The sequence below is a fragment of the Girardinichthys multiradiatus genome, chromosome 10, assembly GCF_021462225.1.
Source record: "Girardinichthys multiradiatus isolate DD_20200921_A chromosome 10, DD_fGirMul_XY1, whole genome shotgun sequence".
Taxonomy (NCBI): domain Eukaryota; kingdom Metazoa; phylum Chordata; class Actinopteri; order Cyprinodontiformes; family Goodeidae; genus Girardinichthys; species Girardinichthys multiradiatus.
The window spans coordinates 12319689-12346324 of NC_061803.1; the positions used below are offsets into that span (position 1 = coordinate 12319689).

General features: G+C 40.2%; 2 protein-coding genes across 26 annotated transcripts in view; one reads left to right on the forward strand and one right to left on the reverse strand.

Annotated features, from left to right (window-relative positions):
- Positions 1-3518, reverse strand: part of LOC124875180 (calcium/calmodulin-dependent protein kinase type II subunit gamma) — a 72392-nt gene extending 68874 nt beyond the window's left edge. For 6 of the 22 annotated variants that reach the window (XM_047377147.1, XM_047377139.1, XM_047377142.1 and 3 more), the window contains exon 1: positions 3273-3518. In XM_047377147.1, coding sequence (XP_047233103.1) covers positions 3273-3337 — 65 coding nt within the window. In that variant the 5' untranslated portion in view covers positions 3338-3518. The remainder of the gene's footprint in view (positions 1-3272) is intronic. The other 16 variants (XM_047377144.1, XM_047377149.1, XM_047377138.1 and 13 more) reach the window with 5 other exon arrangements.
- A 14656-nt stretch (positions 3519-18174) lies between these two features.
- On the forward strand, positions 18175-26269 carry LOC124875043 (NACHT, LRR and PYD domains-containing protein 3-like). 4 transcript variants are annotated; one of them, XM_047376824.1, is made up of 10 exons: positions 18175-18284; positions 18393-18504; positions 19671-19820; positions 20049-20120; positions 20203-21982; positions 22930-23091; positions 23179-23352; positions 23444-23611; positions 25296-25342; positions 25437-26269. In XM_047376824.1, the coding sequence occupies exons 2-10, from the start codon at positions 18447-18449 to the stop codon at positions 25955-25957; spliced, it is 3132 nt and encodes a 1043-aa protein (XP_047232780.1). In that variant the 5' UTR covers positions 18175-18284; positions 18393-18446; the 3' UTR covers positions 25958-26269. The 4 variants fall into 4 exon arrangements, with proteins under 4 accessions (XP_047232780.1, XP_047232781.1, XP_047232783.1 ...); XM_047376825.1 differs by having other exon boundaries at positions 18250-18280; XM_047376827.1 differs by having other exon boundaries at positions 18253-18284; positions 18417-18504.
- The last annotated feature ends 367 nt before the right edge of the window (positions 26270-26636 follow it).

The window sequence follows — 26636 nt, forward strand, 5'->3', positions numbered from 1 at the left end:
TAAAAAAGGGAACACAAAATGTATCCTAATATATTAGATTTTGGGTTAGAGCTCGATAGCATCAAAGGAGCTAGTGTCATCAGGAGTGATGCCTAATGAAAATGTGTCGTTTTTAAACTTCTACCTAAGTTAAGCTTTTTTCCTAATAATTTGAAGGTGGACCTATACATTAATGCAGCACAATTTTGGGAATATGTGCATTGTACGATCATGTTGGTGAAAACTGCAATGACAAGGTGATTTACTAGAAACCCCCACCCTTCATCCATCTCTTTCTTTTTCGTAAAATCCCCAACAATCATTGTAATTTTATCCCCATGTTGGACAACTTCATCCACAGGCTAATTTCAAAGAAGACTCCATGATTTTGTCACAAATGTTACGTGCACCTACATAATGAACCTGACAGCACAGAACCAGCAAACACCAGCAGTTAATCGCCAAGTCAGCTTTATGACGGCCTCGTCCTGGGGCTTAATTAGGGCTGTAACTAACAATTATTTTGCTAATCCACTTATCTGTCAACTACTTTTTTCATTTAATAATCGGATAGCAAAAGGTGCTTAATAGGGATTTTTTTTTACAGAACTTGAAAGAGGTCAAGGTAAAACTACGCCACTTGAGGAATTCGGGATAGAGCATATTTACAGACAAAGGTTCATCATCTTAAATGCAAAATGTATATTTTTAGTACAATTGTGGCCTAATTATTGCTCTGAGTGGGTTGTTCTTTCAGCTAATGTCATGTTTTAGAGTCTGTATACTCCAATTAACGATTACTAGATAACTAAATTCGTTGACGATTATTTCAATAGTTGATTGTCACGATTAATCCGATTCATTTTTTCAGTCCTAGGCTCAATGATGCAAAAATGGTGACATGGGTGGTGCTTAGATAACAAGTGAGCATCTATGGTAGTGAGATCGGCACCAAATGACCAAGTGACAAAACGTTTTTGTTATTGGCAGCTCTAATTCACATTGAAGGACTATAGGTATACAACACCCAAAACAGAAAAAATTTGAAACAGCAAAAGGGTAAAATGATCAGCACCCATTAGCACTGTCCATACATGAACATGAAGGGTGTAACAAACTCTCATGGCGCAACATCTTGCGTAGAGCTGCACGATGTCAGGAAAATGTGATTGCAATGCTTCTGCTAAATATTGCAATTAAATAACTGGCTGCTAACTGCTCTGCGATCGTTCTCAAAAACAGCTTTTCATTTGCAATTGTGCAGTTTCAAGAATTTCCAATGAAAGCATAAATTTAAATTACCCAGAACATTAATAGTTATCCGTTTTTCCAAATTCTTTTAAACTAAATATTCTAGGTTTATTGTTTATGGTTTTTCTGATTTACTTGAAGAGTAGAGTTTCTTCAAATAAACTAAATTATGTTCGTTTAGCATGCTACAGTTAAACTATAATTTATTACGAAACTAAGGTTACTTTACGCAACAAATCCATAAGGTCCATCAACAAACTGGACCTCAGATTAAAAATAGGATGTCATCCAAGTCCATGTACATGTAAAAGTAGACAGAAAAATCCTTTTGTCAATATAGCGTGTATGAGCACATGGTTAATTAGCACACGCAATGTCTAGATTCAATCAAATGTTTGGAGTAATTTATATCTTAATTTCAGAATTTAGCTGTAAGGTTTACCTTTAAAAAGAACAACACCTAAATATTTTAGTTCCAAGGCAAAATGTTCCTCTGTGATGTTTTAAATTGTTAAAATGTTATAAAAGTGTGTCCTTCTATCTGACATAAAGGACTGCTACAAATTAATTACCCAACATTTAACTAAAACCTTATAAAAAGGGTATATCATTCATAGAAAAACAGCTTTTATTGGTATTGATGTAAATTGGGGGACATAAATTACCACAAAATTTCAGCTTTTAAAACACCATATCTTAATTTTTAACCTACATAGTCGATCTTAGAATATTTTAAAGTCTTAACGCTCTTTCAGATGTTTTAACATGCAACACGTTTGAAACCTTTGTTAACCTGGGTTGCTTCTGTTCAGTGATGTAATACATATCAACAATAATCTGTCTACACTTTGATGTATGCAATAAATACACGGTTATTGTAAATAAAACAATCTACACAACTCTTTTTTAAACTATGTAATCATTAGGAATAAATCGTAAAATTTGGCTTGAACACAAAAATACTCATTTGTGGCAGCTCTGTTGCTGACATACCTAATATCAGGTTACCCGGTTAATTGAGGGAATATTTGATACCACAATATTTAACACAGACAGTCCTAAATACAAGTAATCACTCCTATCAAAATGTATGCATTTTGTATTTATGGTAACTGTCGTAAAACAGTCGTAAAATTAGTTTTAGGGTGAGGTCCGTGAGACAAATAAGTCCGATACCAGTGGTAATTAAATTCCAATTGGTAAAGTATTTGGGTCACATAATTCTGTGCTAAGGTCATCACAATACCGAGAAAACACACCTCTGTTTCCTACCCGGTAAGGGGCCACAATAGCGGATAGGCAGCTGTATGATAGATCCATAAGGAGAAAGCTTATATTGACAACACCGATGGTGAGGTCAGCGTCGGTCGGCGAACTGACATAATTACATTGCAAACAACCCCGCGAAGCCTGCAACGAATAACTTCCTCATATACAAATGCAGGGGTACGTGGCTTCACTCCACACGGTTTCACTAATTATTCTAGGGGGGGTGGGGGGATAAATATCAACAGTGGTCGGCCTAGCTAGCCGCAGGTACACTGAACCCAGCTGTCAGACGGAGCCGTGGGCCGGTTAAATGTCAGAGAGGCTGCGACTCCGGAGTCTCCCGGGGCCCCGCTGGCGGCTCCACGAGACCAGATGATACCGGCTGGCGAACACGGAAGGGGGAACAGCTGTCATTGCACCAGCCTCTGCATGATTATCGCCTCTTTACAGGAGCAACAGTAGCGGGCTAACTCGGCTAGTTTATCAATATCAGCCATTGTAGCTGGTCGGCTAGTAACCGAACCCCTCCGTTACTGCGGGAGAAGCTAGTTCGGTTAGCCGACGGTGAGTGGCTGTTTCAGCCCACGACAATAACCGCCTCAGCTCTAAAACACACAAACAAATCCTCAAAACTCCCTCAATGCGCCATTCGTGCTAAATATCAACTGCTAAGCTGGCTAAACAGAAATACGGTTCAGGCGAGGCTGCTGCTGGTGGTGCTGCTGCTGCGGGGGTGGGGGACAAAACGACAAGCCAAACACGATGCTGCTTACTTCCCGAGCTCCTCGTACAGCTGGTACTCGTCGGTGAACCGGGTGGAAGTAGCGGTGGTCGCCATGGTTGGAGCCGTGAGAAAGAGGGGTGGGGAGCCCGAGTCTTGGGCGGAGGGGAGGGGGAAATTCAACGGCGGCTGGCTCTCGTACGGGGGAGGGGGGTCCGAGAGGAGGGTAGCCTAGCCTCCGACACTGGAGCACCTTTCTGACAGGCAAGCAAGACTGAAGAGAGAGGAGAGGCGAGCAGATACGGAAAGGGAGGGGCTGAGGAGGAGTGATGATGATGATGATGTGTGTCGTAAAAAGGGGGGAGAAATCCTCGCGAGAACAGACACGTGCAGCATGAGACCACTGCCTCCAGTTTTAGATAAGTCATTGAAAATGTGTGGAGCTGTGAAATAATTGCTTCACTTAGACTCAGTCACTTAAAAAAAAAGGCGTCGATGAGAATGCTGAAAGTATGGAAGCAAATCGTTACCATATTTCAAATGAAAAAGCATTTAAATGCGTTTTCATTTGAAATATGGTAACGATTTGCTTCCATATGATAGTGCCGACGACTGGCTCTGAAAAAAAAAATTGCAGTTTGGACATCCGGCCCCTTTTCTTCCAAAAAAGATCACAACAGCATTTTACTGCACTGCCTGGGATACACCCTACTTCTGGGAGACACAGCTCACTGCAGCAGACACACTCATAGACAGGTTATGAAACACGCTTCAGGGCAAAAATGTAAAGACCTCGTTTTTCCTGATCCCCGGTTGTTGCTTTCCAGCCTTAAATCCAAGTTAAGCCTTTTCCTGACATGCAGGGAGACCTACCGGTTAAGGTTGCACAATATTGTGAAAATGTGAAATATTTTCCCTAATACTGTCACATCATATTGTTGTATATGCACTCACTGACCACTTTATTAATATACTGGTTTAATTGCCTGTTAATTCAAACAGAGATTATAACATTCAATGTGTTTAGACGTCTAGACGTCTTGAAGACGACTTGCTCAAGGTAAAACTAAGCATAAGAATGTTGAAAAAAGCCAAATTAAGGCAATTTGAACATGGCATGGTTATTGGTGCCAGATGGGTGGGTCTGAATATTTTAGAAACTGCAAATCTCCTAGGATTTTCACTCACAATCATCTAAGGTTAACAGACACTGGTCGGAAGAGAAAAGCAGGAATTGTGTGGACAAAAGACTTTGTTGATGTTAGAGGTCGGAGGACAATGTGCAGACTGGTTCAAGATTATAGAAAAGCAACAGTAGTTCAAACAGCCATTTATTTCAACCATGCAAAACCATCTTGAAATACATTCTATTCAATTCAAAAATACTTTATTAATCCCAAAGGGAAATTAAATGTTGTAGCTCATTATGAGGGTTTCCTCAAAGAGCCTGAATGAATGAGTAAACTTTGAAGCAGATCAACTACAGCAGCTAAACACCACCTAGGTGTCGCTCCTGTCAGCAAAAGCATGAAATGGGTTAAAGATTTGCACAGGCTCACCAAAATTGGATAACAGATTGGAAAAAAGTTATCTGGTCCACTCTGGTGACTCTTGATTTCAGCCACAACAACCAGATGTTAGGGTCAGAATTAAGAGTAAATAGGATGAATGGGCCCATCCTATGTTGTAGCAACGATTCAGGCTGCTGCTGCTGCTGTTGTAATGTATATGTGTTTGGTATACTCTTATTTTTTTAGGCACTAGTGGCCTTTATTTTTCTTCAGATATTTTTTACGATAGTGAGCAGACAAGAAATAGGGTGGAGAGAGGGGGAAGACATGCAGCAAACATCAATGGGCCAGGATTCAAACCCATGACAGCCATGTTGAGGACCAAGGCGTCTGTACATGGGTTGCGCGACGCACCCTTCTTGGTACACTCTTAAACTGATTTCTTGAACGTGAAAATAAATTCATCCTACTCCAATGGCCTTCAAGTACCTGATCTCTGTTCTCTCAGCTCCTTGAGTGAGTCGTGACAGGTAGGATACTTAAATGTTCGATTTTTACATGGAAGCGTGATGCGGGACTATATAACCATGTACGCCATTTGTAATGCTATAAAGGACATATGTCAAGGCTACGGTGTGATCGTTTCTTTCTACAATTCTTGAAAGCTGCAACTGGAAGGCTGGGTATATAGTCCATTGAAAATCAGCTTTGTTAAGTTTAAACAAATAATGTGACTGATAAACCTTGGTACTCTGCCGCATGTCTTTGCTTCTCCAACAATATGGATTTGAATAGAAATACTGCACAAGTTTATTTCAATTTCAGTTGCATTAAACCCATTTTAACTCTTTCCTCTGCCATAACAACATTCTCAACACTCTTGTCTGATGTCTCCAACAGGCTAAGTTCACAAGTTGGCTTCTTGATGTGGCTACAAAGATTATGTACATAATAGGACTAGAAACAGCAAGTAAAAGTGGTTAAGATAAACCCTCTATGCTACCTCTGTCACCATGCAGGTCACTTCAAGACAACAAAAAGGCATTACAGGCCCTGCTTCAAAGTGCCTGCTATGAGCCATGAGCTTAAATGGTAGGCAGCCATCTTGGGGGGTTAGAATACCTTCGGGTCCATTCAGTATTTCAGCAGTTCTGACAAACAGTTTGGTGGTCAAGCCCTTTTCTGTTCTAACATGCTCCAAGTATTCGAAAGAAGACCTCAACAGCACTTTACTGCACTGGCTGGGATACACCTAACCCTTGGGGCACTGCTCACTGTAGCAGACACATACTTATAGAGAGGTTATGAAGAAAGAAAAGCTTCAGGGCAAAGAGTAGAGAAGACCACTCTTATCCTCCAGAGAAGCAAGGTGCAGAGACTGAAACAACCACAAATCAGACAGATATGATTTCTGCTCATTTGTTGACAAAACGTTTGATAACTTTGTTTCTCTCTCCAGTCATTTAGGCTGTGTTTCAGTTTATTTTATTGTATTCCCTTTTCAAGGTTGTTCTTCTATGCCTATATTTGTCCTTATGTGCTTGGATTATCTCTTGTCTAGTTGTGGGCATTTCATATTTTTATTTGATTTTCATTTGTCAGTGTATTCATAGTATCTCTTGGTGGCTGTTTTGTGTCCTTTTGTCCCTGGGTGGAGCTTTGATTCAGTTAATTCTGTGTTGTCTTGGTTTTTCTTTCACACAGAAAGTACTTCAGTGTTCCTTCCTGTCCACCTACGCCTCAGCTGGTCTCAGCAAAAGGTTTCTCATCCTGGGTCATGTTCTGGTCGAGGTTTCTCCCAGTTCAATTGCAGTTCTTCTGTCCACTGTCACCACATGGTTTCTCAGGATGAAGAATTGCTGTTGCAGCTTTTGCCTATTGGCATTTATGAACCAAGTAAATTTGACTGTATTTTATTATAATTTTGGTTTAATTAAACTGTATGTGACTGGATCTGAATCTGATTGTATGATTGGAATGGAACTAAGGGGACTCATTTAAATTAAATTTGAACAGGACTGAACAGGATACCATATAACTGGATATGAACTGGGTCGTGTTTGTCTTGTAAAGTGCACTGAGATGATATTTGTAATGAATTGGCTCTATATAAATGAACTAAACTAAAGGGAATTTAGTCAAATATGTTCTTGAATAAAACTCAGGAACATATGTAAATCAAAATATGTCTCATACTCAAGTAAAGCAAAAGTCTTTGGCAGATATAAATATCTCTAAATATCCCATAGTGATCTATTTTTAATCTTTTTGTAGCCATAATATATAACTGGAAGTTTGTTTAAATCAGCTTATGTTTGCCTTGGGTTAAATTCTGGGTGGGATTTTTCTCTTTTTCTGATTTATTTTTATGTTTTAAATTTATTTATGGTCTCAAGTACCAGATTGCATTTTTGTTTTGTTTGTTTTTTTTTGCTTCCCTGTGCTTTTTGTCTGATAAATTGTGGTAATAGTATAACAATCATTTTATTTCTGGTAATTGGTTAATTACTAGTTTAATTAGTGTTTTCCCATAAAGGCAATGTAAGATGTCCCAAGTTTTATTAGTTTTTTGACTCTTGTGTTATCAGTGGCATTATGGGGTTTGTTTTTGCAGTTCTAATCCTTCGAGCTCATCCCCTGTTACTTTCAAATTCTTTTGTGTCTTTTTTGTAACTTTTCATTTCTCTGCAGTAGCTGTTACACAAATACTGGCAGTATTGTGTACTGCTACTTCTGTGACATTGAGATTATTTCACATCTTACTTTGTTTTCCTCTTTGGATTACTTGACATTTATGGGATAAACCTGGGACTTGCTTAGGCCTGCCGATTGTTCTGTACTCTGTTCATATACAGATGGGTTCTGTGTCCCAGACATGAGCGTGTTTTGATATGAAATGTCAGAATGAATCCCAGCACAAAAGCCAATAACCCTGTGAAGATGTTGGCTGGAGCTCTTAAAAGACACCAACATGGGCTAAAAGGACTCTCAGAGCAGAAGAAGTCATCACCTCCAAATCAATTTAAAAGGCCAGATTACAGTTTGTAAATACAGCCAGGAACCAAGACCTGTTTTGGACATTTCAGAAACTAAAATGAAATGAAGCTTGCAAGACTGAGATCACCTTCCCAACTGTGAAGTACAGTTGGGGTAGCATCAATCCGTGGGGGTGTTTTGCTGCAAGAGGGATTAGTGCACTTAAAATAGACGGCATCATGATGTTACAAGAAAATTATGTAGAACAATTGAAGCAACATTTTATGGACATCAGCCAGGATGGTAAAGCCTGAGAACAAATGGATCCAAAGGGACAATGGCTCTAATCATACTCCACCATCACAAAGCCCAGTTCCATAGAAAATGTCTAGGCAAAGCTGAAAAGGTGTTTTCAAGCCATGCTTACAGCTAAGCAGAATTTAAAATCCAAGATTCCAGAATGTTAAAATGTTACATAAGACCAATAAAATGGTGTTTTTTAATACAGAAATGTTGACCTACTGAAAGGTATGTCCATGTACTGTGCAGTATGTGGTATAGTCATAGTGGCCTTTTGCTCGACTGCATTGTTGGACATGGTTTCTCTCATCTTCCACTTGACAAGTCAGTGGGCAGGCAAGTTTTTCCTTCCACTCAACTTTCTCTTAATATGGTTGCATGCAGCACTCTGAATAGAAAAGTTCTTTTGCAAGGACCTATTATAACTTCTTGTGGAGGGAATCTTAATTGATTTTATGTAATAATAAAAATCTCTGAGAAACTGAATCTTTGGTTTTCATTTTTATAATATATCAGTTCACTTTTTGAGTTAAATTACTGAAATAAATTACTTTTTGATGATATTCTAATTTATTCAGATGCACCTGGCTAAACTGTGACATAGAAGAACAACCCCACACACTTCATGTGTCTTGATTAAACATGGTCTTCCTCTAAATCCAAAGGTTTCTCTGATTTTACCTTGTAACTGAGAGCGTGCACTTGTAGGTAAATAAGAGGGACAGGAAGGGGCAGTAGGAACATTGCGATCGCTGTATCAGGTTTCCACTGACAGGCATGTACCTATGTTTTTTTCCACAGAGTGAGGGCTGTTAGCTTGGCGGCGCTAAAAGATGGTGTCACACGGATACAGAGTGCCTCACTAAATGTTTAATGTGGCATGAGTGGGAGGCCATCAGAGGACAGGCGGGTGGGGCTGCAGGCAGCTATTGCGCTGGAGAGTTACAGTTGGAGGCTCAGTGTGTGTGTGTGTGTGACTGCCTGCTCAGCACTCCAGTCCAGAGGTGGGACAGCTAACAGCTCTGACAGAGAGAGAGAGAGAAAAAGAGAAAAAAGGAGCATAATAGTGATTTCACTTGAAAATCTTTATGCGTGGTTGTCAGCGTGGGAACATAAATCAGTGAAAAGTTCAGATATTGCGAAGCAGTATTTGCTGAATCTGTGATGAGGAGCTGCGAAAGCAGGCCAGCGTGTGTGTGTTTCTCTGTGTGCAAGACAAATGAGCACTGCAACGCAGGCCACACTGGCCCTTTCCTGCCCTCCTTTTCCTACATGCTAACCCTGCTGCCTCTCCTCCTCTTCCTCCACAGCCTCCACAGGACTTATATAATTGTGAACTCCTCAGCCTTTGTTATCTCACACCGACCACACACCACTATGCCTTGCCCAGTTAAGAAGAAACACAAGAGCAGAGGAGGAAACGAGGAGTTAGAAGGATTTCATTTTAGAGAAATTATGCCATTTGTAAGCAAGTGGTAGGCATAATCTTTATATTGGATTACTGCAATCAGACCGTGATGATGGCACACATGTACAACACTCATCCACATTGGCACCTCATATAAAAAGCTTTAAAATAAATGTATGTCAGTTGCATATTTTCACATTGAGTTTCTTTATTTAGTTGGAAAAATATGTTTTTGATTAAATCCACGGCAAATCCTGTAAAATAAAAGCAACTAAAACAATCTTTGTTTTACATTTTACCATTTTAAATTGATTAAAGTATCTAGGAACATTTAATTAGGTACCGATTACTTCCTTTTTCCTTGGTGTTTAAATATGAAGTGATGCAGTGACCCATTTGTCTTAACAACGTCTCAAAATGGGAAAGACAAGAAAACATGGCATTCCAGTTAGCAAAATATGTTCTAATGGTCATAAGTCAGGAAATAGCTAGTGTCCTAAGGTAGCATGAGGCCCCAAGTTTATCTTACCACCAAATCTCACAATTTGAGCAAGGTTAAAAAAGTGACATCTTAGGGCCATCAAGTTTTCATAAGAACCATTACATGCTGTTTACATGCCAGTTGGTTGTTTTTAGGATGGCAGTAAAAGTGATGGCAGGAAAAAAAGCCCTTTCTGTCCTACCATCACAAACGTGAATGTTTAGAGTTTGCCAATTGATGGCTGACTTTATCTATACATGTATTCTCTAGTCAGAGAAGACCGACACTTTGTTCACATTGCAAAACCGGCACAAATCCAACTCATATATAACCTACATGGGATTATTTTATGGCAGTCTGAACAGCACAAATCCTTTCATACGTGGCCTTAAGTCAGGTTTGTAGCGGATGTTTCTTAAAGCGATCACGGTCTAAAAAGGCATGTTGCATTTCTTTAAACTTCTACATTATTACGTATGACAAACCTAACATAATCTAAAATTGAGCTTTCCTGCAACACTAGCTTCTTTCACAAAAAACTTCAAGGTAGAACTTAGATGCCTTTTTGCTGTCTCCATGTGTTTTACTAAAGGTCCGACCTGATGAGCGGGTTTGAGGTCAACACACCAGTGTTACACCTCTGACTCGCCAAGCAATGTTGTACAACATCATAGTGGCTGACTTGTGTGAAGGTAAACTGGTGTTGCAACTTGACAGTGTGACATAACGATTACAGATGGTCTTTGCTTTGAGCTGGCCAGGGAATTGTTGGTAAAAAACTCACCAAGACCACCTCTCTCCATTTTTGATGCTCATTGTTTCTTGCGATTGGCACACCCTGGATGGTAGGGAAAAATAACAGAACAGATCAGTGGACTTCAGCCAAGGGTATTTTCTTTAGTATGCTTGATAATGAAACACAACCAAAAAGATGCAACATGTTATTTGATGTGTTTAACCCTTTATAATAAAACATGTTTGGATTGCATTATGTGTAAAGCTGGACTGCAAGGTGGTGCAGCTGGTCGCACTTTTGCCTTGCAGCAAGAAGGTCCAGGGTTCAACTCCTTGCCGGGGGTCTTTCTGCATGGAGTTTGCATGTTCTCCTGGTGCATGTCTGATTTCTCTCCGGGTACTCCGGCTTTCTCCCACAGTCCAAATACATGACTGCTAGGTTTATTGGTCTCTTGAAATTGCCCTTAGGTCTCTGCGTTGCCCTGTGATTGACTGGCGACCTGTCCAGGGTGTACCCCACTTTTCAACCTCAGACCACTGGAGATAGGCATCATTTCCCCTGGGGACCCTGTTCAGAAGAAGCAGGTATAGAAAATGAATGGACGGATGGATGGATGGGTGTGTAAAGCTGTATATCGAACACATTTATTTCCACTCCATTTATTTGGTTCTGCGATGCTGGGTTGAATTTTGAAAGCTCACGTGTGCAGGCTATCACTGTCATAACAAACTCTTTGAAACACCAGGAGATTTTGAAAAAAAAAACTGAAAGAGGTCATTATCCAAAACATGGTCAAATCAACACAGAAATTGTTCACTAGGTGCAAACTCAACTTTCTTTCTTGGCCATCCCAGTCCCCAGACCTAACTTGTATGGAGAACCTTTGGTGTGAGCTGAAGAGAAGATCATATGGCATGACCCAGGACTCTCTTAATCCAAAGAAATTGTGCAAATTTGTGAAATCCTTTGAGAGAAGTGCTGTCCTCTTGGTTAAAGGGGGCTGCGCTATGCATCCATACTAAGACCGCCAATAAATATGGTATTCATGATTTCAGGGAATAAAAGTAAAAATATTTATTAATGAAAAAAAAGTTTAAATTACAATGAAGCAGCTTTCGAAAAACATTTACTTTAATATTATGCTATTGCAATAAAAAAATGAAAGATATTTGCTTGTGTTTAGCATGGGTGCCAGTGTGTGTTTGGCGGGGTCCTGTACACAGCACTATCATCCTCTGCAAGCCACTAGTTGATATTAGCTTCCCTTCTGATTCTGTAATGGAAAATCTGGCAGATATTTATCGTGACATCACTTACTGTTCCCATGCCACCCTGCATTTGAAAACAAAACACTCAGTGTCTGTAAAATACCATGAGGGATCTGTTGTGCCCTAAGCTCAAAGGAAAAGTAGATAATTAAAACCCAATGGCCAGATTTTCATTTATTTCTGTTCAGAGTTTGATACACCTGCTACATTAGGGTCATTCTAAAGTGTCTCCTCGATCAGATTATAGGAGGCAGTTTTCCTCTGCAGAGCTTACATTTCTGGTTGCCGCAGACTGTGATTGTGTCCAGTAAACACAAATTTGGAAAATTAGAGCCTCAGTGGCTTTGATACATTCAGGCCAGACTTCTTCCTTTGTTGTGACTAATGAGGATGACTACGCCATCTGTTACATCACGACAACTCGCAAGGCGGACGGGGCCAAGAGTTGAGTCATGACACTCCCATTCTCTGCAGATTTGGAGCAATGGTTTCACTGAATGTCAGGAGGAGGAGGGGGAGTGAGTTTGTAACACTGTCTCTCTTCCATCAGCTCCTGTTGTCGTGATGCCCTGTAGCCATGACCCTCTGACCCCCAGCTGCTCAGTGAGTTTGTCGTGGCTGAGTGGCACAGCAACTTCGTGTCAACTTGTGTGGCTGCACGGAGACAAAAAAAGGCGGGTGTTGCTGATTACATGTCAGAGTACTCAGTCAGCTTGGATAGGAATGAATAAATGATGGCATGCTTTTTGACGTCGCAGCAGAAATCAGACACATTCTCAGCTTTTGGTCTTGATAAATACAGAGATCCTTCTTCTGTCTCCTTGTGCATATAAACTAACAAGAACCTTAGATCCTGTTGGCAAAATCCTTTTTTATTCATGAGTCTGTCGACATAACAATGATTAGTTGTGGACTGAAAGAAGCCAGAAGAGTTTCCATTTGCAATTTGTGACAAGTCATTCAGGAGAGACAGCAACCATGTAGAAGAAGGTGCCCTGGTCACATGAGACCAAAATTGAACTTTTTGGCCTACATGAAAAATACATGTGGTGGAACACTAACATCACCCTGAACACACACTCTACACAGTAAAACATGTTGGTGGCAGCAATATGCTGAGGGGATGCTTTTCTTCAGCAGGAACACGGGACCTGGTGAAAGTTGATTGGAAGTTGGATGGAGCTAAAGGACAATCTTGTCAGAAAACCTGTTAGAAGCTGCAAAAGACCTCCCAGCAAGACAATAGCCCTAAGCAAACAGCCAGCGCTCCAATAAAGTAGCATTGATCAAAGCATGTTCATGTGTTAGAAGGGCCTAATCAAAGTCCAGACCTAAATCTTTGATTCTGTGATGGGATTATTATAAACAAATGTTTGAAGATAAAATTATACAATGCTCAGGTTTCTCCACTAGAGGGTATCAGGTAACTAATACAGAGCGGAAGATGGAGGATTAGCTCCAGAGAACCATGGCTTCAGACTTAGAGGAGCTGAATCTCATCCTGCAATAAGCAAAAACAAGACACCAGACACTTTCCTTTTCAACAACTTTGCCTTGAAATCCTGTACAAGTACTTTATGAACTGGATCCATCTCAAGGGGCAGTCCTGGCAGGGTCCAGCCTGCACTGGGAAAAAATTAGACCTTGTGCCGACAATGAAGACACAAACCTGCTTTGGTTATACCAGAAATAGATAGCCCTGAAAAGCATCCGAGGCTCAACAGTCGACCAGAGCCTCCTTTCCAACACCCTAGAGAAAACTTTCTCATGGAAAGCCAAGAAGTGTGTCGTATAAAAATTGGAAACATCACCCTAGTCTGCCACTGTTTTCCCTGTATCAGCCTTGTCTCATCTTTAACTATTAAAAACAACGACACTTTAGAAACTCCAGGGGGATTGGCTCCCCAATTGTGGAACACACTTCCATTACAAATTAGAAAGACTTCCTCACTAGATGTTTTTAAATCTGCTTTGAAGACGCACCTTTTCGGTTTGGCTCTTAACCCACTATGGAATTTTTATTGGATCTTACTGATTTTCTGATGTGGATGTTTTGTATTCTTACTAAAACTTCTACAAGTATTTTATTTTGTATTTTTATGTTTTATATTTTTTAATTCTTTCTTACTTTATATTTAGCAGTTTGGTCACAGCTTGCTGTTTTTTAAAGTGCTCCATAGAAAAAGTTGGTTTGGCCTTCCAGTCCCCCATGTGATATTGAAGTAGTGTATCAATGGTGACAGCCCCACAATGCGCAAAGCCTTCAGCATCTCTGGTCAAATCTCTTTTACTCTTGGTGCCCAGGGGTTTTTCAACTACCTCAGCCACCTTTGCAAACGCGATGGACTCCACTGTCCTAAGTCCTCCAATTTTACCTTTGAGTTAAGGCTCCTTCCACCACTCAAAGCCAACCCACCTATCTAAAGGCCTCCTTCTTCAGCATGATGGCTTGGATCTCCACTGGTGGTCACAAATGGGTCCTCTGTCTGCTGCAGCAACAGGCACTAATTACCCTCAGGCCACAAGTTCTGAAAGCTGCATCTGCAATGGAGGTCCTGAACACGGTCCACTCAGATTCCATACTCCAAACCTACTTTAAAACATGAAAGAAACTCTCCCAACGATGTTCACTGAAGATCTACTAAAATAGGGGCCTTAACCAGATGTTCCCAGTTCACCCTCACAACCTCTTGATAGACATCAAAAATAACACACTAAATACAAAAGTTTTATCTCTCTCTTTGAGCCTATTAGCATTAGGTGCCTCGTCTTCACACTGTAGGCTTTGTTGTGTCTGACAGGAATCTAATTTAAGTCAGTCAAGGCAAAACTATCTAGAATGATCTGATAGTTCTTTCACCATCTTTGCCTTGCTTGCTCCTGAAACATAAAAAAAAAAAAATGATGATGTTACCATGAAAAATATCCAGATACGACGCAAGTTGCAGTTTGTCACTACAGATCCAGGGAGGTTAACCTGTTTTGATGCAGGCAGTGAAAACCAGTTGAATAAACCTTTGTTCACACATCTGGAGCTTTGCTTCCTCCAAGTGTTCAGATGGCGCCGGTGCAGCAGTGACAAGGGGTTTGGCCTCATCATTGCAGGATTGCATAATTTGCCTTTATTTTGCCTGTTTGAATAAGTCCTGTCTTAAAGGAAAATGTGACTGGTTTGAAAACAGTCTTTACAACTAACTGAGTAAAGAATAAAATGCAAAAGTTTGTGTATACAATAATTTAAATCATTTTCATAACTGGATGATATGGGAGTGTGTGATAGAAATGTTCTTCCTGCCTTTAGGTTCTGTTATTTTTAAAAATCCAATTCAATAGCATCATATCGACCCTTCCTCCAAATCAAATAGCACTGAGGGAAACTCAGTTTGTGTTCTTAAAACTGAGCCCCTAAGGGGAGAAATCCTTTTTAAATCTCATGTCAGAACCCAACGTTCTTTAAATATTTCTCAATAATGCTTGAGCTGTATTTGCTCTTAAAAAACTATGGTGAACTGAGGGAAAGAAATACTTTAATTTAAAATGATCCCTTTTACTAAAATGCATTTCTGGGAAATAAGACACATCAACATATATATTTTTATAACCACAGATTTAATTATAGAATTTTTTTTTAAAGTGGAACAAACATTTCATACTTTTGGTTTCAGTAACTTGAAAAAGAGTTTACAAACTAACACTGAGAGGTTTACATTTGCCCATTATAGGATGAATGTCATAAACTATAGGCTTTAAATTATCATTTTGAAACTTAATTCTTTCAGTGGGAGATTTTTTAACAGCAGGAAATTTCAATAAATAAAAAACAAGAATTCAGGAAGCTTGAATTTATTCTATAGTTTCTCTTCTCCACAGTTACTGATACCGGCTGAAATGTATACATATATTCACCAAAATGCTTTAACAAATCAAGCTGAAGGTTCTAGAAATGACTTTCAATCAAGTTTTATGGTTGAAAATCTACTATTTTGGTCACCTGGCAGTTGGTCTGGTCCCTTGGTTTGAAAGCCTGACCTTTACTCCACCAAGCATTATTGTCATTTTTGGCAAAAGAGGGCGGTTGGCTTGTCCATGTTGGCAGCTACAAGGTTCTTCCCAAGGCTTCCCGGACCGCTTCCATATCAGGAGACCAAGACGTTTAGATGATCTCCAGCAAACTGCCAAGAAGAGTGGTCAAACATCCAGTCTTAATTATGGATGAGAAAATATGCAGAATAAATCTTAAACTGTATGAACTCAATTCTTGTTTTTGAAAATAGTTTTAGTTTAATTAGTTTTCTGCATAATCACTCTTCCCTGGAAAAAGAGATGTTTAAATAAATGACAGGAACCGTTGAAGTTAGATCCGTTTCTACCCTCTGCTCCCACCATTAGGAAACCTATGGTTATTACAGGCATTAATTGAGTTTACTGAAATACGTTTATTATCCTGCTTACACTTAAAACAAAACCACAACCAAGTAATAATCTAGTACCAGTCATTCAATTTACTGAGTAGGTCACATTTTACATGGAAATGAGTTGCTCAAATAGTAACCGCATTTTATCATTAACTTAATACACTTACAGGGGTTGGACAATGAAACTGAAACACCTGTCATTTTAATGTGGGAGGTTTCATGGCTAAATTGGACCAGCCTGGTAGCCAGTCTTCATTGATTGCACATTGCACCAGTAAGAGCAGAGTGTGAAGGTTCAATTAGCAGGGTAAGAGCACAGTTTCACTCAAAATATTGAAATGCACACAACATTATGGGTGACATACCAGAGTTCAAAAGAGGACAAATTGTTGGTGCACGTCTTGCTGGCGCATCTGGGACCAAGACAGCAAGTCTTTGTGATGTATCAAGAGCCACGGTATCCAGGGTAATGTCAGCATACCACCAAGAAGGACGAACCACATCCAACAGGATTAACTGTGGACGCAAGAGGAAGCTGTCTGAAAGGGTGCTAACCCAGATTGTATTCAAAAAACATAAAACCACGGCTGCCCAAATCACGGCAGAATTAAATGTGCACCTCAACTCTCCTGTTTCCACCAGAACTGTCCGTCGGGAGCTCCACAGGGTCAATATACACGGCCGGGCTGCTATAGCCAAACCTTTGGTCACTCATGCCAATGCCAAACGTCGGTTTCAATGGTGCAAGGAGCGCAAATCTTGGACTGTGGACAATGTGAAACATGTATTGTTCTCTGATGAGTCCACCTTTACTGTTTTCCCCACATCCGGGAGAGTTACGGTGTAGAGAAGCCCCAAAGAAGCGTACCACCCAGACTGTTGCATGCCCAGAGTGAAGCATGGGGGTGGATCAGTGATGGTTTGGGCTGCCATATCATGGCATTCCCTTGGCCCAGTACTTGTGCTAGATGGGCGCGTCACTGCCAAGGACTACCGAACCATTCTTGAGGACCATGTGCATCCAATGGTTCAAACATTGTATCCTGAAGGCGGTGCCGTGTATCAGGATGACAATGCACCAATACACACAGCAAGACTGGTGAAAGATTGGTTTGATGAACATGAAAGTGAAGTTGAACATCTCCCATGGCCTGCACAGTCACCAGATCTAAATATTATTGAGCCACTTGGGGTGTTTTGGAGGAGCGAGTCAGGAAACGTTTTCATCCACCAGTATCACGTAGTGACCTGGCCACTATCCTGCAAGAAGAATGGCTTAAAATCCCTCTGACCACTGTGCAGGACTTGTATATGTCATTCCCAAGACGAATTGATGCTGTATTGGCCGCAAAAGGAGGCCCTACACCATACTAATAAATTATTGTGGTCTAAAACCAGGTGTTTCAGTTTCATTGTATGTGGTGTGATAATCGTTCAAATTATCCAATAGTTCCCTTAGAATAAAAGACAAAATAAAAAAAAGGCTTTCAGTTTTAAGTTTTAGTTCTCTATTTTTCTTCCCTTTTTTCATTCCAGTCATCTAAAAACATATCCGGTATTTAACTAGATATTTAGTTATATTAAAGCAGCATTAATTTCAGCTGTCAAAACAAGAAGAAATCAGTGCCTTTATTGTAAATCTTTAGTAACATTTCCAATAAATACACAAATATTTCTTTTACTTTTCACTTTGGCTTGACCTTGCTGAATTTGTGTTTTTAATTAAGTTTCAAAGATCATCTTCCTTCACTGGTTTTACAGAAAATTAAACACCACACACTGCAGACGCTTTTTTTTCCACCTTAGTTGGTTTTATAAGAAACGGAAATGCTGCCGTTCGCCCCCTCAGAAAAGCGACTGCAACAGTTCCTGTTTTCTTTCTTGTTGCTCAGAGAGGAAACATGTCTTTCACATGCAAACATCAGTCAGTGTGTGGAACAGTAAGCAGAGACTGTTATCGTTAAAGTAGGTAAGCATCTCTTTTATCCTGATATCAGTAAGACTTGCTTGCATTAGCACTCTGAAAGAACACTGCTTGTTCTTTCTTCTTTGTCTGATTTGTTTTATTTACTGGAAGACAATGACTGATATGTGTCTGAAGAGATGAAGAGTAACAGTTACCAGGATCTTCATGGAGAATGTAAATATGGAGCAAAAGGCTGATGACGAAGTAAATAAAGACTTTCGAGGTAAGCATCACCGTTTCACTAGGTGAAAGGACTCAGAACCTCCAAGCATTCAGATAACAAGGCTAAAAAAAGAAAGAATTACATCAACAGTGCTTTGAAAAAGTACATGCCTTCTTACAGATTTTAACTGTTTTGGTTTTATCACACTAACAGACAAAGATAACTGGAGGAAGTTCACAAACAAATTTTCAAATAAGAGGGTACAAAGTTATCCAAACCAACTCAGCTCTATGTTAAGACGTCTGTGCGTTTTGGTTTCAATTTCGCTTGCCACACAAACATCAGGTCGTTCCAAGACCCGCAGAATCAAGGAATCCATTAAATAGAACCTGTCTGACAACATGAAGTGGGATAAAAGATCTCAAAAAGCACCACATCAAGCCCCAATCTGATGAAGAAGATCTGATGAGAAACAAAGTGATTTTGTAACTCCTTCCAGAAAGTTTTCAGTCTGAAAGGGGTTACAAAGGCTTTGTTATCCAATGAACCACAATGAGAGCTATTATCCAGAATTAGAGAAAACATGAATGGGGGTTAACCTCCAAAAAAGCATCATCCAGGTCACAAAGAACCCAGCACAACATCTAAAGCTGGCCTCACATGCCTCAGTTCACGTCAGTATTCATGGTTTAACAATTAAAAAGGAAATGGGCAAGAAATGCATTCATGGGTGAGTTTCAAGCAGGGGGGTCTGTTTCTTATTTCCTAAGAAACATCTAGACACTTCTGGGAAAATATACTTTGGTTGTAGCCCTGTTACTTCTGGGCTACAACCTACAGAGCATTTCACATTATACAGTCCAACATGGTTGTGGAGGTGTGATGATCTGGGCCTGTTTGATTCTTAAGGTAATTACTGTTTACATCAGGGCCAGGTTAGTTTGGACTGTATTTTTCCCTTAAAAAATGAATTGTTTATATAAAACTGGTTTTTGTTACTTACTCAGGCTACCTTTGTCTGAAATAAAATTTTGTGTGATGATCTGAAACATTTAAAGGTGACAAAAAAGCAAAAACAAAAGAAATCTGTAGCTGCAAATATCTTTTCACAGCACTGTATGCATTTGGTCACCAAGACCTCTGCAGCAGCATTCTGAATTTACTAAATATGTTTTACACCTTGATCTGACAGACCTTTAAAGGGGTAATCAAATATGTCTTTTTAGGATTTCTCCCAGAGTCAGTTCCATCAGTTCAGGCTTCAATTCATCATTTCCAGCCCAGCTTCACTGCTCAGAGCGGCAGCAATGTGGTCGCTCCCTCTATCATTGGCTCCTGCATTGGCAGTGTCAACATTAGTATATCTATGTCCAAAGGTAGGCATCCTTGACGTCTAATTGTTTTCTGCTCAAGTAATGGGATTTAATTAGCTTTATGTTTTTATTAGTTTCGTATTTATAAATCTTCTACTATGTTTTCATTGTTTGATGCAACCAAAAGCCCAAGCTGGACTGCACTGGTGTGCTTGCTTTCCCTTATTTCTGTATTCATAATTGAATCAAAGGGATTTTTTCGACTTCCTTGATCTTGATTTTGTTTTGCAGGATCTAATGACTTCTCTGCCGAATCTTTGAATCAAGACATTGCAGGCAGCTGTGGTGCTCAGAAGATCCAAAGTAAGCACATCTTCTTTTGGAAATAACATTATGCAAATTGCACAATATCCAAAAACACAAAAAATAATCTTGTCTTCCTCAGATAAAGTTGAGGAGTGTCAACAGAAAGTGAAAGCAACTCTAAGGCGAAAGTTCAGTCATTTAACTGTGGGGACTGCGACAAATGCAAATAAGATACCTCTCAAACAGATCTACACGGAGCTGTACATCACTGAGGGAGGATGTGGTGAAGTCAATAAAGAGCACGAAGTGAGACAGATGGAGATTGCTTCTAAGAGATGTGTAACCCAGGAGAAATCAATCAACTGCAATTGTCTATTTGATTGTCCACCCGGAGGAGAACGCCACAGAAGAACTGTGGTCACGAGGGGAGTTGCTGGTATTGGAAAAACTGTATTGGCCAAAAAGTTTGCTCTTGACTGGGCGGAGGACCAGGCAAACACAGACATAGATTTTGTTTTTTCCCTCTCGTTTCGAGAGATGAATTTAGAGAGAAAGAAAACCGTCAGTTTTGTGGAGCTCCTCTGCATCTTTTACCCTGAAATAAACGACACAGAAATCTTTATCAAGTCTGAAAGCAAAATGCTCTTCATCCTGGATGGTCTGGATGAGAGTCGACTGTCTTTGGGCTTTCAGAAAAGTGAAATAATGTCAGACGTCACACAGCCAACCACAGTTTCTGTAATTCTGACAAACCTGATCAGGGGAGATCTCCTTCCTTTGGCTCTTATTTGGATTACATCTCGACCAGTGGCTACTGCTCAAATCCCAGTTGAGTATATTGATCTGCTCACTGAGGTCCGGGGGTTTAACAACTCACAAAAAGATGAGTACTTCAGGAGAAAGATCCCTGACAAAACCATATCAAATCGTGTGATCACACATGTGAAATCCTGCAGAAGTCTCCACATCATGTGCCACATACCAATCTTTTGCTGGATGGCGGCAATTGTTCTCGAGAAGAAGCTGGCGAATGAAGAGAGCAAGGATACACCGAAGAGTCTCACACAGATGTACATTAATTTCTTGTACCACCATATGGAGGAAATGAAGAAAAGACTGCCGAGAAGAGACTCTAGCGCTGACTGTGTAAAAGACCTCCTTGCTTTGGGGAAACTTGCTTTCAGGGAGCTCGAAAAGGGCCACCTGATCTTCTATGAGAGTGACCTAATCCGTAATGGATTCAATGTCACACAGGCTTCCATATTTTCAGGAGTCTACACAGAGATTTTTAGTGAGGAGATGACACTGTGTGAAGAGAAGATGTTTTGCTTTGTGCATTTGAGTATTCAAGAATTCTTTGCAGCGCTGTATGTCTTCCTCACTTTCCACAACGAAAACAACAATGTTTTGGTCAAGAAATCATCTGTGTCACGCCGTTTGCTGTCAAGAGAATCATCAGAGGTCATTCTTTATAAAGAAGCTGTAGAAAAGGCATTGCGTTGTGAAAATGGGCATTTTGACATCTTTCTGCGCTTCCTTTTGGGTTTATCACTGGAATCCAATCAGACCGTGCTGAAGAACTTAATGACCAGCAATAAAACACATCAAAGAACTAGAACTGAAATCATTAAACACATAAAGGAGAGGATCAGGGTCAGCGAATCTCCAGACAGGTGCCTCAATCTTTTTCACTGTCTGAATGAGCTGAATGACCACTCTCTTGTGGAGGAAATTCAGGACATCTTCAGCGCAGGCATTTTGAACCAAGTCACCCTTTCACCTGCCCAGTGGGCCACACTGATCTTTGTATTGCTAACCTCAGAAGAGGAGCTTAGTGTGTTTGATCTGAGCAACTACATGAGGTCAGAGGAGGGGCTCCTGAGACTAATGCCTGTTGTAAAAACAGCTCAAGTGGCAAAGTAAGTCCTTTGGAATCACAATCTTGGGTTCAGGTTGAGCAATGCCAGAAAATGAATGCATGATTTGTTTAAGGTACTGTGGTACTTAAAAATTGTAACCTCTTTAGAAATAATTATACTTTTAATTAAAATGGACTCAAACATAAGTCAGTATCCATGAACACATAGATTGTTATCTCCATACTGTCACTACCTGTCTGCCCACTCCTTTAGAAAATCTTTCAATGCCATCACTGATTTATCCTGCTATTGTATTATTTTTAGACTTCACGAGCTTGCACTAAATTTGATAGTACAAACAGTTTAACACAGACAAACTAAAAGACTAAGCTCACATCCTTAAGGAGTCCCTGGGCTTAGTTTGTTATGGCATGACATGATGGTGGCATGGGAATGTGCAGTGGCTGACAAAATAAGCAAACTCTAGGGGCTCCAGAGAAGGTGGGAAGCTGATTTAAATTACTACATTGTCTATTACAGCAAAACTGAATAAACCTATTCCTACAAAGTATTAGCTGAGTAAAAGGTAAAGTACTAAGCAGATATCCTTGAGGAACACCAGCGCTTAGCAGAGTGCCGTGTCTTACTGCAAACATAAACTGTTTTGCTTTCGACAGGAAGTCCAAAGCCTGGATGAGACCGCTACTTAGGTGTCATCTGCAAAGTAAATAATTAGGTTTTCCTTAAGTGTGGATGTGCAGTTGTGTGTTAACAGTGTAAACGGCAATGGGCCAAGCACGCAACCTTGAGGGGTCCTACTACTCAGTATGATTGCAGCTGTTTTTGTCTGATTTGGGGTGAACATAATTTCTCAATCAGTGAAGTTAGTGTACATCATCGTCTTTGTCTTGCTGTTCTGAGAATTAATTTAATTCTTTATTAGCAGGTGTGGAACATTCTGGAACATTTTTTAGACAGTTTCTCTCGCAATTTTTGTTCTGTTGCAGTTTAAAAGCATGCAACCTCACTGTGATGTGTTGTGAAAATCTCGCCAATGGTATCAGCTCATCCCAACTCAGAGAGCTGGACCTAAGCAACAACAACCTGACAGATTCGGGACTGAAGCAACTCTCTGATGGACTGAACAACGGCAAACTGGAGAAACTGAGGTCAAAATCCTACAGTATGCTCCGTAGATGCGTGCAAATTACACTGTATGTGGTTTTAGGTTGTTTTTTTTTTTCCTGTTTGTTTAGACTAAGAAGCTGCAACCTAACAGAGGACAGCTCTGTTACTTTAGCCTCAGTTATCAGCTCCTCTGGCTGCCAACTCAAAGTCCTGGATCTTACCGATAATGACTTTCAGGACATTGGGGTTAGGAACTTCTCGATTGGACTGGGAAGTTCTTACTGCAAACTGGAGCAGCTTTGGTAAGTAATTCTCATGCAATACTTCCTCACTAAAGAAATGACTGAGGTTGTACAGGTCATCTAGATGAAATATATTCTCTTTTTCTCAAAGTTTGTCAGGATGCAGAGTTACAGAGGAGGGGTGCACATTCCTGGCATCTGCACTGAATTCTTCCCACCTGAAAGACCTTGACCTGAGCTACAACCATCCAGGAAGGTCTGGCCTGATGCTACTTTCAGCTCTGCTGGAGGACCCACACTGCACACTACAGACACTCAGGTAATAAAGCATCAACCTGTCACTAATTTATTCAAGGACCATCTATTTTCATCTGGTTCTTGTAAATATGTATATTATGATTTTGTATGTTACCAACATTTGTGAGGCGGAAGGGAAATAATATGTGGCTTTCAAAACGTTTTACCATTAAAACTCTGAAAATGGTGGAGTACATTTTTATTCAGCCCCTTTACTCTGAATCCAGTGCAACAAATTGGCTTCACAAGTCATTTAATTAGTAAATGGAGACTGTGTAAATTTAATGTCAGTAAAAATCCAATGGTTTTGTGAAGGCCTCAGAGGTTTGTTAAAAGAACATCAGTAAACAAAAAGTGCCACGGAAAACAGCAGACAGGTCAGAGATAAAGTTGCGAGAAATGTCAGTCATTTTCTACTGCTTATTCCATAGTGGGTCGCGGGGGAGCTGGTGCCTATCTCCAGCAGTCTATGGGCGAGAGGCGGGGTACACCCTGGACAGGTCGCCAGTCCATCGCAGGGCAACACACAAACAACCATGCACACACTCATTCATACACCTAAGGGCAATTTAGAGTGACCAATTAACCTAACAGGCATGGCTTTGGACTGTGGGAGGAAGCCGGAGTACCCGGTGAGAACCCACGCAACCCGAGGCAACAGTGCTACCAACTGCGCCACCGTGCAGCCCCTGCGAGAAATGTATCATCTGAAAATTAAAAGAGTATAGCAACCATAAACCTACCAAGAAATCACCGACCACGCAAGAAGTCCTGTTTGCAGTTTATTAAGTCATGTAGGGACACATCAAACATGTGAAAGAAGATGCCTTCAGATGAGACCAAAATTTACCTTTTTGCCAACATGCAAAACACTATAACATCCTGATGAACAGATCAACTCCATGGTAAAACATAGTGGTGGCAGCATAATGCTGTGGGGATTCTTTTCTTTAGCTGGGACAGAGAAGCTTGATGGAGGTAAATGCAGGGCAATCCTGAAAGACAACCTGGTAGAGCTTGCTATAGACTTGAGACTGGGGCAGAGGTTTAACTTCCAGCCATAAAACAAGCCTACGCATACAGCCAGAGTTACAAAGGAATTGTTTAGAGCACAGTATATTCATATATTAGAATGTTCTAGTCAAAGTAGAGACTTAAATGCAATTAAGAATCTGTGCATATAAAATTTATGTTCACAGTTGCTTTTCCACCAATCTGACTGGAGCTACTTAAGGCCTGGAGATTCCCAGAGACACACCTCAAAGGTCGTGTAACTGCAGTAAAAGTTGGTTGTGCAAAGTACTGATTCGAAAGGGCTGACTAAAAATGCACACCATACTTGTTAAAATGTTATTCATAAAAGATGCACCACTGTGTTGGTCTATCAGACGAAATCCCAGAAAATGTTTAAGTTTATAGTCATAAGTTGCCAAAATGTGGAACAGTTTAAGGGTTCTGAATAAATCTACAACTGTGTTGTGTTTAGTAATCTTGTGAAATTAATTCAAAATTTAGCCAAACTAACCTTTGTGGTGACTTTCAGTTTTGATTACTTAAAAAAGTCAAGCTTTTGGAAGCTTGTGGCATTAAAAAAGGTAAATATTTCTCAATAAATTAAACTATTAGTATTATCTTATGGAAAAAAGGAAAGTCTGAATCTAAGATAAACGCATAAGGAAAACATTTAGCTATCTGTTTTGTTTTAGTGTGCAGCAGTGTGATGAATCCAGAATCCAACCTGGCCCAAGGAAATGTAAGTAACCAACACATCTGGTTGTTGTTTCTTTAACATTTAAAAACGATCATTTAAAAATGATTAATTCTTTCTTCTTCATTTACACTGTCAGACATTAAGAAATTGACCCTGGACCCAAACACAGCACACAGGGATCTTTCTCTTTCCCATGGGAACCAGAAAGCAACTCGCTGGACCAAGCAGTCATATCCTGATCACCTGGACAGGTTTGATTTCTGGACTCAGGTGTTGTGCAGGGAGGGACTGACCGGGCGCTGCTACTGGGAGACAGAGTGGACTGGGAGGGTCTGTATCGGTGTGGCCTACAGACAGTTATGCAGGAAAGGAGAAGGACATGACTGCTGGTTAGGCCGGAATGACTTCTCCTGGGGCCTAAACTGCAACAAAGACGGCTACAGGATTCTTCATGGAAACATGAATGATGTTGTGCCTGCAACACCCAACTCCAATAAAGTAGGAGTTTACTTGGACTGGACGGCAGGAGCACTATCTTTCTTTAGGGTCTCCTGTGGTGACCTGACTCTCCTCCACACCTTTCACACCACCTTCACTGAGCCTGTCTATCCTGGGTTCCACCTTAGCTGGGTGGACTCAACCGTGCTGTTATGTTAATCCAGGAAATTTTCCTCGTATCTCCTGGTCTGGAGAAATCAGGTTCTCCAACTCCTACCTGAGCCAAGTGTTGAAATGTTTTGAGCCTCCTCACTGTTTTATTTTGGACAATTTAACAAAAATGTATTTATTATATAAAAACTGAACATGAGGAATCCTGAGAAAGATAATTTAGAGTTCCTGAGTTTGATGCAATATGAAGAATGTTCAAAATGATAATTGTGCTTTAAATGAGGCCTTTACTCCTTTTTGTATTTTTCCAACATTTTCACATCGGTTTAAATTTAAATAAATTCTCAAGTATAAAAAAAAGTTTGTGTCTCAATTCGTTTCACCACCTGAAATCCATCATACATTTTAAGTTTTAGCGGCTCTCATTCAGGTGTGTTGAACCAGGGATTCATTTTAAATCTGCAGGAGTATCTTGGACTGGACTGAATCTGGATATCTCTGATTTAAAACCACTAAAAACACCATTATTTTTTATTTATTTTGTTACGTTTCCTGACGCTGCATTTCCGGCATAGAATACAGTGAAAATTGCAGCCTACATGTGCCAGGGCAGTTTTCCCTCTACAAAAAGCATACTATAAAGTACCAGTTGAAAAATGTTTTGCAGGTTAGATAAATTAGGCTTTCCTTAGCAATTTCTGAAAACGTTTCTCCTTCAGTGAAAATA

Coding starts and splice junctions, on each gene's coding strand:
- LOC124875043 (XM_047376824.1), top strand. CDS start 18,447: ATGGAGAATGTAAATATGGAGCAAAAGGCTGATGACGAAGTAAATAAA. Junction 18,505..19,670: donor AGTAAATAAAGACTTTCGAG/GTAAGCATCACC, acceptor ATGTCTTTTTAG/GATTTCTCCCAGAGTCAGTT. Junction 21,983..22,929: donor AAAACAGCTCAAGTGGCAAA/GTAAGTCCTTTG, acceptor GTTCTGTTGCAG/TTTAAAAGCATGCAACCTCA.